This window comes from Triticum urartu, chromosome 3A (assembly GCF_056163025.1).
Source record: "Triticum urartu cultivar PI428250 chromosome 3A, HENAU_Tu73, whole genome shotgun sequence".
In the NCBI taxonomy this organism is placed as follows: domain Eukaryota; kingdom Viridiplantae; phylum Streptophyta; class Magnoliopsida; order Poales; family Poaceae; genus Triticum; species Triticum urartu.
This window is the reverse complement of record NC_141875.1, coordinates 396,658,240-396,672,022: the sequence shown is the minus strand read 5'-3', so window position 1 is coordinate 396,672,022 and position 13,783 is coordinate 396,658,240. Positions and strand designations below refer to the sequence as shown.

Genomic DNA, 13,783 nt, shown 5'->3' with positions numbered 1-13,783 from the left:
GATTTCTTTCTAACAATGGTAGGGTCCGAGGACTCATATGGACACAGATCCCTTGACGTACTGTAGGTGCCATTGGTCCACTGACATGTCGGCCCAGGATCCTCGTAGCAAAGCTATATAAGGCTGGCCATAGTGGGGTAACATAACTAGTACTCCCTCCGTTCGGGAAAAGTTGTCCCTGACGACATTTTGCGAAAATCACCTCCCCTTTCTCCCGACAAACTACGCAGCCCTCCCTCCGTCTGCTTCTCTTCTCCGTCGCCTCGCCACGCGCCGGCCGCCTGCTCCGTCGCCTCGCCGCATGTCGGCCGCCTTCTCCCCCTCGTCTCTCCGCTTCTCTGCGTCCGCACTAGGAGATCAAGAGGGAAGGGATCTCCTTTTCTGTAAAGCTCGTGCCTTGCCGGCTGCGTCGGCGGCGCTCGATGACCCGCTCCTCGTTCTCGAGCACCCCCTCCAGACCTCGAGCTCCGGCGGCGGCGCTCGATGGCCCGCTCCTCGTCCTCGAGCACCTCCTCCAGACCTCGAGCTCCGGCGGCGGTGGCATGGGAAAGACGACCAGGGCATGGGGAAGACGAAGACTTGCTCCAGCAGCTCATCTTGCTCCTCGAGCTGGTGGGCTGATGATGGAGGACCTGCACTCTTGGCTCCACCAGCGCCGCCGCTGCCGCTTCTGCTTCTGCTCCCCGCTCGCCCACAGCGCAGGTCTGTCTTCTGAATTTACAGGTGATGTCTGTCTGTTGAAGCAAGCAGGTGAGCTGATTTTTTGCAGCGATTGGTTTGTGCAGAAATTGGAGGAGGAATGGAGTATTGCAGAGGAATGGATGCTGCTTCTTTTGGTGCAGGTGAGCCATGTATATGGAGTACGAGTACAGTACTGACAAATTTCAGTTAGCCATGGAGATGGACTACAGTAGATGAACATACAGTATAGATTCAGTTAGCCTTGCACTTTGCATGCTTCCAGTATTGGTGAACATACAGTAGATAAACATACAGTATAAATTCAGTATAAACAGTATTGGTGATAATTGAGTTCAGTTGGTGACAAAGTCACTACTTTGTGTACACATTGCCTGAATTTAACTTGGAGTACAGTCACTACATTGCTTCTCTGCTTACAAAATTCAGATTGAATTTCACTATCAAAAGAAAAGAAGTGGAGATTAAATGCACAAGCACTTCAATTGTGTGCTTAGTAAAATTACCAAGTTCGGTAAAATTCAGTCTATGAATTCAGTTTACTGTGTGCTCAATTGTGTGCATCGCTGGGACAGTTTACTGTTCATGAATTGGAGTAGATCTCTGCTTACATGTTTTAGGTAGTATCATCCATGGATGCATTCACTATTTCAATCAATTCCTGTAGATTGGGTTCAGTACAAAATTCAGTTAACTCCTATAGAAAAGAGAGATTCCAACTTAATCAATTTAATTCAGTAGATTTTTTTTTCACCTAGTCCCCCTGTTTCCAGGTCAAAATTGAATGTTGACAGTAGTAGTAAGAGTAGAAGAAGAATAATTCCAAGTAAACTCAAATAAAGTTAGTCAAAAGTGACTATACAAAAATTTAGTCACAAGTTTGCTTTAGTATATGCAATTCGTAATGTTAACTAATTCAAATAAGCTAAGATCAATACCAGAACATGCCAATTATTGATGCTTATTTTTGTTTTCCTCTCTGTAGGAGCAGATTTGCTCCTGATCTTTATTCTACAGGAGCAACTTCTTGTTAGTCCTTGTAGTATCCCTGTTGACATTATTCCAAATAAATTCAAATAAAATAAAAATTCAGTCACTAGTGATGGATTTTGCTCAGTAAAATTAACAAGTTCAGTAAACTCAGTCGAAAATTGACAGCAAACTGTTAAGACATCCACATTTTGTTATTTTGGTTAACTGAAAACAAAAGCTATGTGATGCAGGTTTGCATGTGAAGACCTTCACCCTGCGCTCATTATGTAAGCCACTTTGTAATCTTATTGTGCTGTCTTTTCTCTGTCTTTCTGTCAGGAAGGATTTGGGAATGTTTTCAGAGATGTTTTCCTTCTCTCATTTTAGACCATGATCATTTTAATGCTACAGTTTAGAAACAAGGAAATTTAGTTGATGGAAGCACATTCCATGAACATCAAGGAAATTTTAGTAAACTGCAGTAGGATTTTCCAAGTTAGTGCTTGCAAAATTTGTCACTGTCAACTGAAACATGAGTGTATGTTTTCATTTTCCAAACTAGTGCTTGCAAAATTTGCAAGCATTGTTATTTTATTTTATTTCTTTGTACAATATGGCAGTAGAGACCATGGCAGTAGAGATCATAACAGTAGTGACCATGACAGTACTGAACATATACTCCCCTGAATTTTTTATGCTCCTACTCCACTTTATGAGTTTTTTTAAACTGCCAAATGACAATTTACTGAAGATGCAGAGAAGATGCTAGTAGTATCTCTCACAAGTTAACTTAATCTTGGAAAGTTCACTTTATGTGCTCACATTCGATCGTGTGTAATAGTTCTACGAAGGTAATCTTGTAGAGAATAGGCTTAACAACCCTGCTTTTATACATAGTTTATTTTTATGCTCAATAGACCAGCAACATGACTCTACTTCTGTATGTTGTGTAATTAATTAACCCAGAGTAAGAATCTTGGAAAGTTGGAAGGCCTATCTGCATGAAGAAAAACTACAAGTGAATGCCCACCATTTTGAAAGCTTTTCCTCCTGTGGGTGCTCTGACAGCTCAAAAAAAAGTGATGACATATTAAATTCCTGAATAATGTTCTTTTATCTTGAGGAAATTGACAGCAACAGTAGATCAGAAATTGCTTCTACTCTAGGTGAGGTTCAGAAATTATCCAAAGATTCAGTTAACTTTTGTTAACATTCAGTTAACTGATGAACTTTGGACATTGGACACATTCATTTAACTTCTGTGTTAACTGAATCTTTTTTGCAACATTTCTGCAGAGTACTCTCACCGGCAGCATGATCAATTGTGTTTGAAATTAATGAACAAGTGCAGGGATCAGAAAATGGAGCTTCTTCTCACCGGCAGCATGATCAATTGTGTTTGAAATTAATGAACAAATGTAAGGATCAGAAATTGGAGCTTCTTCTCAGCGGCAGCAGCACAAGTAGGGTAGCTCCGGGCAGCAGCACGAGCAGGGCCGCCTGGGAGGAGCAGCAACTTGCAGACGAGCAGCAGGTCGAGGAGAGGAGTGGGGGAGACGACAGGGGCCTCGAGGTTGAGGATGAGCTTCCATTCCAGGCCCGCCGGGAGCTCTAGGTCCAGGCGCTCGAGACCCAGGCGCGCGCAGGTCCTGGCGGCGGCGCAGGCCCTGGCTGGCGGGAGGGGATAGCGGCGCAGCCCTGGGCGGCGGAAGGGGTGACGGCGGGAGAGGATGGCGGCGGTGCAGCGCCATTCAGCCGTGGAGCCGCCGCCCGTTGAGGTGGTCGCCGCGGAGGAGCAGGTGGACGGCGCAGCTCGCCTCGGGCGGCGCAGGTGGGCGCGGGCGGCGTTGGTTCACAGCGGTGGTGCGGCCCGCCTCGGGTGGCGTAGGTGGGCACGGGCGGCGGTGGTTCACAGCGGCGGCGCAGGTCGTGGCCGTCGTCACGCGCTCGGCCCTACGACAGGTGCCGACGGTGGCTTGGGCGTCGGACGGAGAAAGGAGGAAGAAGCAACCGCGGGCTGATTAGCAAGAGATTTGAAGATGAAAGGTTTTTTTTGCAAATTTGAAAATGAACTAAGCGCTGGACAATTTTTTCCGGACGGAGGAAGTATCATATACTTGGGATTCGCAAACATACTTATGTGGCAGGAAATTAAAGAAGAGAGAGAAGGTCATAGTAACATAGGTAGATACCGTAACATAATAAATGTTATGCTACTATCTGTCATGCATGGTAATAAATGAGACCATCTATGATACTACTTTATGATACTATGCACTATGGATGTAGTATCATACATTAGTATCATATGCATGATACTAGTATATGTTACTTCCCATTATGACCAGCCTAAAAGAGCATGATCTCATTTCCTCAAAAGACATATCTAACTTAACTTTTTTTCTTAAACAAAGGCAAAAAATAAATGTTCATTTTATTTTGTCATTTTTTTCCATAGTCGCATCTGTTCAAATAGTTTTTGAAATGAAAGTAAAAGATTTGTCTCATTGATTAATTGAGAAGAAAATAATTGCCAATTAAAGAGCCATGTGAAAACCAATGTGAACATCCCACATGCAAACTACATGCCGACACGGCCGACTAGCAACTATTCCCAACACGCAATGATCACACTCTCACAAACTCCCATGCTCAACAAAAACATCTCACGAACACCAACAAATACATCTGATTGATTGAAGACAACGAACACCAACAAACACATAGAGAAAGTCAAGCCAAACCAGGAAGAAAATCTAGAAGACTAAGAAGCATCCGTTAACACCTTCTTGGCATCATTTTTCTTCCTTTTGCTCCGCCAACACCTTCTTGGCATCATTCTTCTTGCTTTTGCTCCTTAGAGACCGCTTCACCTTCTTGTTTTTTCTCTGGTGGCCTTTCCCGTCAGGAGGCCAGCAATCGCGTTGCCAGATCCAGGGCTAGATGCCTTCAAGTTGGCGAGCAAATCACAAAGCTCTTTCGTAAAGAGAGCATCAGAATTAGGTGCCAACACACATGCCTCAGTTGCCCCATCATTCGCAGACACCGATAGTTGGCTAGGATCCAACGACGATGGTGGGTGCATCGTGGGCACTGTGAGGGCCCTTAGCGAGCCCATCTCCTTAGGAATCACCATTAATAGAGGTCAAGTAGGCTTCTCACATAGCACCCGCAGCTCAGGCATAATCCGTAGCACTTGAGCTACGACCTTCACAATGACTGCACTCTCATAAACAGAAGTCACCACAGGCAACGACGACGAGTAAGATCTAGCACGTGGGGAGAAACCTCCATAGTGGAATACTTCCCCTTCATCCGTAGAAACAAAAACAACCTGAAGCAAAGGCACAACGTGCACAACCTAGAGCTTGCCAAGAGCGGCCTCCGCTCTCACAAAAACACTCCTAGCACGGGTAAGGCAGTCGCGAAGCTCAATGCGAAGCAACTCGGCCCTCACCATGCACACATGCTGCAAAGGCACGTCATTCAATGTAGCATCATCGGTGGATGCATGTGGTGGGGGTAGGAGGTGGAGTAGCTCCCCAAGGTGCCATAGTCTAGTCGTCGTAGGGCTCTACATGACAGAAATGAGCGATATGCCCGAATTGAAGGCAACTCGTGCACCAGATTGGGTCCCTACACTCCCGGGCGCGATGCCCTATAAAGAAGCATCAGAAGCAAATGATCCTGCAACCACCTTGGGGGAGTAGGCCGCGCGATGAAAGCATGACAACGGAGGAACATGGAAGGTGGTGGGCAGGGCCTCATGACGATGTGCCAGCAACCAGAAGGGTCTGCATGAGGTGTAGGCATGCCACACACACGGGAACCACCGAAGTCACGTACCGGTTGAAGGACCCGCGCCATTTCCCCAACCTGGGGCCTGTCGCCTCCGGCGACACCGACAGACGGGCCAGCAGGTGCCACCACCGGTGCCAAAGGTGACTTTGGCTCCAGACTGAATGCATCACTGGTACGCGTCAGTGCTATAAAAATGGTTTTTAACCCCTTTCCACGACGGCATTTTGAACCATCGTCAAGTGAGTGCAAGCGATAGGGGGGTCCTTCCCACACAACCCAGAAACCATCGGGGATAGGGAGCCAAGATGCATATAAAGTACTCCTACTCGTTTGTGCTCGCATTGCCATCGCAGTCGGTATTCTGTGGTGCTACGTTTATGATGCGCGGCCCATCATGAACGGTTCACTATTATAGAACGTGTATGATAAGCATACAATCACACACAATATCTGGGAAGATGCTTGGATCCCAAATTGTGTCACTAGGAAGATTGTGATCCCTAGGGGGAGACATTTGCTATCAAAAGTGAGTGACCTGATGTAACACCCACGATGCGGCTATATCTCCCACATGTCGAGGCACGACTTAGAGGCATAACCGCATGATAGTTTTGTTGCAAGAGGGGTAATCTTCACACAATCCCATGTACTAAATAAGAAAGGGATAAAGAGTTGGCTAACAATCACCACTTCACACAAATAACAAGTTAAACATACATCATCCAGAGTACAATCAAGGTCCGACTATAGAACCAAAATAAAAGAAGACAACCCCAAATGCTAGATCCCCGATCGTCCCAGCTGGGCACTGTTGGGTAACGTCGTAATTTCAAAAAATTTCCTACGCACACGCAAGATCATGGTGATGCATAGCAACGAGAGGGGAGAGTGTTGTCTATGTACCCTCATAGACCGGAAGCGGAAGCGTTAGCACAACGCGGTTGATGTAGTCGTACGTCTTCACGGCCCGACCAATCAAGCACCGAAACTACGACACCTCCGAGTTCTAGCGCACGTTCAGCTCGATGACTATCCCCGGACTCCGATCCAGCAAAGTGTCGGGGATGAGTTCCGTCAGCACGACGGCGTGGTGACGATCTTGATGTTTTACCGTCGCAGGGCTTTGCCTAAGCACCGCTACAATATTATCGAGGACTATGGTGGAGGGGGGCACCGCACATGGCTAAGAGATCAATGATCAACTGTTGTGTCTATGGGGTGCCCCCCTGCCCCCGTATATAAAGGAGTGGAGGAGGGGGCCGGCCAAGGAGGGTGGCGCGCCCTAGGGGGGAGTCCAACTCCCACAGGGAGTAGGACTCCCCTTTTTCCTATTAGGAGTAGGAGAGGGAAGGAAGAGGAAGGAGGGAGGAAGGAAAGGGGGGGGCGGCCCCCTTCCCAATTCGGATTGGGCTTGGGAGGGGCCCTCCCTTGCTCCTTTCCCCTCCTTTCTACTAAGGCCCAATAAGGCCCATATACCTCCCGGGGGGTTCCAATAACCTCCCGGTGATCCGGTATTGTCCCAATCTCACCCGGAACCTTTCCGGTGTCCAAATATAGTCGTCCAATATATCGATCTTTATGTCTCGACCATTTCGAGACTCCTCGTCAAGTCCGTGATCACATCCGGGACTCCGAACAACCTTCGGTACATCAAAATATATAAACTCATAATGAAACTGTCATCGTAATGTTAAGCGTGCGGACCCTACAGGTTCGAGAACAATGTAGACATGACCGAGACACGTCTCCGGTCAATAACCAATAGCGGAACCCGGATGCTCATATCGGCTCCTACATATTCTACCAAGATCTTTATCGGTCAGACCGCATAACAACATACGTTTGTTCCCTTTGTCATCGGTATGTTACTTGCCCGAGATTTGATCGTCGGTATCTCAATACCTAGTTCAATCTCATTACCGGCAAGTCTCTTTACTCGTTTTGTAATACATCATCTTGCAACTAACTTATTAGTTGCATTGCTTGCAAGGCTTAAGTGATGTGCATTACCGAGAGGGCCCAGAGATACCTCTCTGACAATCGGAGTGACAAATCCTAATCTCGAAATACGCCAACCCAACATGTACCTTTGGAGACACCTGTAGAGCACCTTTATAATCATCCAGTTACGTTGTGACGTTTGGTAGCACACAAAGTGTTCCTCCGGTAAACGGGAGTTGCATAATCTCATAGTCATAGGAACATGTATAAGTCATGAAGAAAGCAATAGCAACAAACTAAACGATCGGGTGCTAAGCTAATGGAATGGCTCATGTCAATCACATCATTCTCCTAATGATGTGATCCCGTTAGTCAAATGAAAACTCATGTCTATGGTTAGGAAACATAACCATCTTTGATTAACGAGCTAGTCAAGTAGAGGCATACTAGTGACACTTTGTTTGTCTATGTATTCACACAAGTATTATGTTTCCGGTTAATACAATTCTAGCATGAATAATAAACATTTATCATGATATAAGGAAATAAATAATAACTTTATTATTGCCTCTAGGGCATATTTCCTTCAGGCACCACTACTGATCAACAGGAAATGACACATAGTAACGACAAAGATCTTCATCAAGCTCCCACTCGAGCTCGGTTGCGTCAACTGCACTGGTATCATCGGCACCTGCAACTGTTTGGAAGTATCCATGAGTCACGAGGACTCGGCAATCTCACACCCGTGAGATCAAGACTATTTAAGCTTATGGGTAGGGTAAGGTAATGAGGTGGAGTTGCAGCAAGCACTAAGCATATATGGTGGCTAACATACGCAAATAAGAGCGAGAAGAGAAGCAACGCAACGGGCAAGAATCTAGAAGTGATCAAGAAGTGATCCTGAAACTACTTACGTTCAAGCATAACACAAGACCGTGTTCACTTCCTGGACTCCGCCGGAAAGAGACCATCACGGCTACACACGCAGTTGATCCATTTTAATTAAGTCAAGTGTCAAGTTCTCTACAACCGAACATTAACAAATTCCCATCTGCCACATAACCGCGGGCACGGCTCTCAAAGTTTATACCCTGCAGGGGTGCCCCAACTTAGCCCATCACAAGCTCTCACGGTCAACGAAGGATATTCCTTCTCCCAGAAAGACCAGATCAGTCTCGGAATCCCAGTTACAAGACATTTCAACAATGGTAAAATAAGGCCAGCAAAGCCGCCCGATGTGCCGACAATCCCGATAGGAGTCGCACGTATCTCATTCTCAGGGCAACACCGGATGAGACAGGCTACGAGTAAAACCAGCCCTCGAGTTTCCCCGAGGTGGCCCCACAGGCGGCTCGGTTCGGACCAACACTTAGATAAGCACTGTCCCGGGGGGGGGGGGGGGTTAAAATAAAGATGACTCTCGGGTCTGCAGAACCCAAGGGAAGGTGATACGTTGTTAGGAAAATGGTAAAACCAAGGTTGGGCCTTGCTGGAGGATTTTTATTCAAAGCAAACTGTCAAGGGGTTCCCATAACACCCAACCGCGTAAGGAACGCAAAATCAAGGAACACAACACCGGTATGACGGAAACTAGGGCGGCAAGAGTGGAACAAAACACCAGGCATAAGGCCGAGCCTTCCACCCTTTACGAAGTATATAGATGCATTAATTAAAATAAGAGATAATGTGATATCCCAACATATCCATGTTCCAACATGGAACAAACTTGAGCTTCACCTACAACTAACAAATCTATAAGAGGGGCTGAGCAAAGCGGTAACTTAGCCAAACAACGGTTTGCTAGGAAAGGTGGGTTATAGGCTTGACATGCCAATATGGGAGGCATGATATAACAAGTGGTAGGTAGAGCGACATAGCGATAGAACGAACAACTAGCAAGCAAAGATAGAAGTGATTTCGAGGGTATGGTCGTCTTGCCTGAGATCCCACAAGGAAGAAGAACGAGTCCATGAAGAAGACAAATGGACGTAGTCGAACGAATCCTCACAAATGCGACATTACCTGAACTAACAAGAAGAAGAAACACCGGAAAGGAGCAAACAACATGGTAAACACACAAGCATAACCATGGCATGATGCACAAGCAAGTATGATGCATGTCCGGTTGAAGAGGCATGGCAAAGTGCACAAACAAAACTACAAGTTAAGTGGAGCTCAATATGCAACAAGTTGCATATTGACGAAACACCACATTCGATTATTTAGTTCATTCCCGGTTATGTACCCAACAAAATTAAATGTTCTTAACATGGCAAGAGGTGAAACATGAGTAAAATACACAGTTAGGCATTTTAAATGAGGTCGGAAACATCAAACAACAATTCCGGTAAATCCTCATGTGCATTAGCAATTTAATGCAACAACAATTTTAAACATTTTAAAGGTTTTTATCATGATGCGGATGACATTTGCAAGTTTCATGCAATTTTATGAAAAGTTGACATGAAGATGATAAGGAGCATTTTGTCGCCATGGCGGAAAGAAAGGGGTGCCACGACATGGAATCCGAAAATGAAGCCACGACAACATATCGGTTCCAGAAACTCGATTGAGATGCCGGTGCAAAATAAGAAGTGACGGGAGAGTGTCATGCGATGAAAAGGTGGGGTACTCCTGGTAACCGGGTTCCCACGTGTCGATGGCTCGGAAACGGGTAACGCGCAAGCGATACATCGTGCGCGGCAAGCAACAGATACATGCAACCATCTCATACACACACATCACATGCATATGGTCCACGGGTGGTCGTCTCGGCATTATACCTTTGAAGCATGCATTTTAGGAGCGGATCGAGTTCAACGGTATAAGTACACGTGTCGAAGGGGAAGTAGTTGTTCACGGGGTCGTCGTGGGAAGTAGTCGTTCTCGCGAGGGTAGTGGAAGAAGTGGTACATGACGATGGCAGAGGTACTCACTATATCAGCGACGGTAGTCGTACACGGTTTGTTTCGGATAGGAACTTGACGAATCCGAGAAACTTGGGGTCGACGGTAGTTGTACATGATGAGGGTAGTGGTACTCTGTGTCAATTGTCATGGTACTTGGGGTCTTCGGACTCCCGCCATCTCATTTTTGTGACGGTAGTAGAACTTGACGCTTGTGTTACACGGGTCTTCGGCGATGGTACGGGTACATCTCGTAGCGGAACTTGGTGGCCTTGAAGAACCAAAATGGTACAAGGCGACGATACACGCCCACGAGAGGTAGTCGTTCCCATGAAGGAAGTTGAACTTGACGCATCTCCGGATGTAGCCACACACGGGTAGTAGAGGAACTTGGTGTCCCCAGGTCGACGGTAGTGGTACCCTTGTCACTGTAGTTGTGCATGGTGATGAACGTCGGGGTACTTGCAGGTTCCACACATAGATGCATCAATGGTGCTCGATGGCAACAGCAGGGTAGGAGGAAGACGAGGTCAGTCGGCGACACCGGAACATGGAGGAGCTGTGGGCGAGGCCAGGAGCGGCAGCGACGCCATGGACGAAGGAAGCGGGAGCTCGGGCGTGATGCAGGCGGCTGCGCAGACGACGCGGGGGCGGCCGGGTGAGAGGCGAGGCAGAGCAGCGGGCTGGAAGTCGAGGTTGTCGGAGGACTAGGTCGCCGGAGTGGCGAGGCAAGCCTCTGCTTGTGGCAATGGGAGCGACGAGGAGGAGGCCGAAAAGGGAGCAGAGGAAGGGGAGGCGCGGCACAGACGAATTGCCTAGGCGGCAGAGCTGGGCTTCGTCTTCCTTGCTCCCCTGCTCGATACAGGAGCAGGCGCCGATGAGACTTGGGGCGCTGGAGAAGGGCGCCGGCGGCGGAGAAGCTCCAGGGCGGCGGCTTGGTCGTAGGGTAGGAGGAGAGCGGGGTCGATGGAGAGGCTGCTGGTGGAGATCGGGCATGCTCAGGAGGCGCCATCGATCGGGGCACGGTGCAGGAGGAGATCGGGCGCGGAGGGAGATGGGGAGCGAGGCTCCTGGCGGCGCTGGATGGAAGGGAACGAGGGAAGGGGAGAGGTATCGAGGGAGGAGTCGGGCTAGGGTTAGGATTAGGGGTTGGATGGGCCTGGGAGGACATGGGCATTGGCAGGGATGGCCTAGGTGGGTCTAAGAGGCCGGCTAGAGCCTCTCTCTCCCTCTCACTTATTTTCCAAAACTGGGAAAAATGCAAAGAAAGAAAAGGAGTGCAGAAAAGGTTAAAGACGTTGGGCAAGGGATTATTTTCTCGGACTCACAAAAAGGAGCTTGATCCAAAAAATACATTTGGCACTGCTTGGAAGGATTGCATTCAAACACATTTGAATGTGATTCAAATAAGTTTGAATTAGGAAAACATTTTTGGAGAGTCCAAAAATGTTTAGAATTTTTGTGGAGATCGAAAGAAATTATGGGCAAAGTTTGGGGACCAAACTTGAAGTAGAAAATACATGGAATTATTTTGCAAGTGTGTTAGAATATTTACTATAGCTTCCTCATATATTGGAAGGATATGTCATATAGAAAAATCACCATGTGAGTTCCCTCAATTTAAATAGATCAAAGATCTATGCATTTTATTTAATAGATTTTAAAAAATGAAATGGCATGATGACATGACGCAATGCAAAAATAAAAGGAGCAAGCAAAATAAACACACGTCGGCAACGAAATTACTGGAAGGCATCTGGAGCGTCGGTCTCAGGGCGTTACAACACTCCGCCACTACAAGAGGATATCGTCCCGAGATCTAGGATGGCACCGGAGAGAAGCAGAAAAGGAAGAGGAGAGGTAAACTAAGTTGCTTCTTTGACAAATGAGTGAAACCAAAGAACCTTGAGAGATTGAACAAATTGAAAGAAAGAATGCAACGAAGATGAACAAAGTTGAAAAACACTCCGTTGGAAAAGAGGAACAAGGAACATTATGGTAACCTTGTAGGTTGGAAGACATAAGAAAAGGGTTACAATGGACAAGAAGTACATGCAAGCACTCCGGTTGAAACGAGATGTACAAGGAACGATAAAGATCAATTATGACAACACTCTAGTTATAACAAGATAGAGAAGGAATAAGAATGATATAATTTGGACAACACTCCGATTGTAAATGGAAGGAATTGAACATGAACTTGGGAAGATTGGATGATACTTGACGAAATCAACAACACACTGCCTCCAGAACTATTGAAAGAATGGCACAATGGGTAAGAAAGATTTCAGACAGCACTCCGGTTGAGAAGGGAGGTAAAACTTGACAAAATGGGAAGAACTTGAAAAGAGAGCACGACACTCCGATTGAATGGATAAGCAAAGGAAAGAACAAGATCTTTGACAAAAATGGGATGATGGGTCGAAGCGTGCAACATCACAATGCCTCCGGAACAAAAGATAGAACCGACTGAAAGTAACGAAGAAGAAAAGCAACATCTTCTACCTCAAATGAATTTGAAAGCATCCTTCCATAGAGTATTGGATGGAGTTGTTGGGAAATGAACAATGAAAAGAATAAACTTGTTGTGGGCTTATGGAAAACACCCCAAAACTTGAGGTGAAATTCTGCCACTAACGGAAACAAAGATTGATTGAGATCAACGAAGAGATGAAAACTTATTTCACCGGGATGATAAATGAAGAACTTGGGTCATTTATAAGCACCATAAATAGCAACAATCCTTAGGGAAAGCTTTAGGTGAAATATTACCCAAGATAACTCCAATGAAGAGATTGATGGGTTGCAAAGGATCTCATGAACGAATTGAAAATGATGGGTTTAAAATATGTCATTCCGGACAACTTGTGAATCATAGAACACGAAGCGAAATTGTCAAGAGTGACATAACACCACCTCAAAAGATAAGAGAGAAAGAATTGCACTTCGGAATGCAAGATGAAGAATGCTTGAACTCCTCAAAACAAGACATGTGTTGAACACCATGTTTATTTTAGAGTATAGCTTGGCGGAACTTAACTTCGAGAGAAATCTTGAAGAACAATTGAAGAATGAAAGGAATCCTTGACGAACTACCATGTACAACCTCCATGAAGAACTCCGGTAATGAAAGAATGATCAAAAAGAAGTGAAGGATGAAAAGAATAAGATTGAAGCCTTGCAATGATTAGATGGAGCTTCACGACGAGATAAAGCGGAAAATAAACTTGGAACTCCGGAAAAGAAGAGATGAAGCATCTCAAATCGAGAAATGTGACATGATGAAGAACTCTGGAAAGAAGAAACTAGAACACTTGGATAAAACAATAATAAGAATTACGTTATGCGTATCCTTCACCAATTTAAATTAATGACAAGCAACGGATTTGGCATACTACTTATTCTCATAAAAAGGATTAAGAGAGATTTTGCGCAAACTTGAGAAGGTATTGATGGAACCA

The 13,783-nt window shown here is 46.0% G+C and overlaps 1 protein-coding gene across 7 annotated transcripts; it reads left to right on the top strand.

Annotated features, from left to right (window-relative positions):
• The first annotated feature begins 61 nt into the window (after window positions 1-61).
• LOC125544195 (uncharacterized) lies at window positions 62-3,931 on the top strand. 7 transcript variants are annotated; one of them, XR_015619025.1, is made up of 5 exons: window positions 62-702; window positions 786-842; window positions 1,923-1,958; window positions 2,638-2,837; window positions 2,968-3,931. XR_015619025.1 is itself a non-coding variant. In XM_087547196.1 (4 exons), exons 1-4 carry the CDS (start codon window positions 423-425, stop codon window positions 3,058-3,060), a joined length of 411 nt encoding a protein of 136 aa, XP_087403322.1. In that variant the 5' UTR covers window positions 62-422; the 3' UTR covers window positions 3,061-3,931. The 7 variants fall into 7 exon arrangements, 4 of the variants coding, with proteins under 4 accessions (XP_087403322.1, XP_087403323.1, XP_087403325.1 ...); XR_015619026.1 differs by having other exon boundaries at window positions 1,910-1,958; XR_015619024.1 differs by having other exon boundaries at window positions 1,923-2,837.
• The last annotated feature ends 9,852 nt before the right edge of the window (window positions 3,932-13,783 follow it).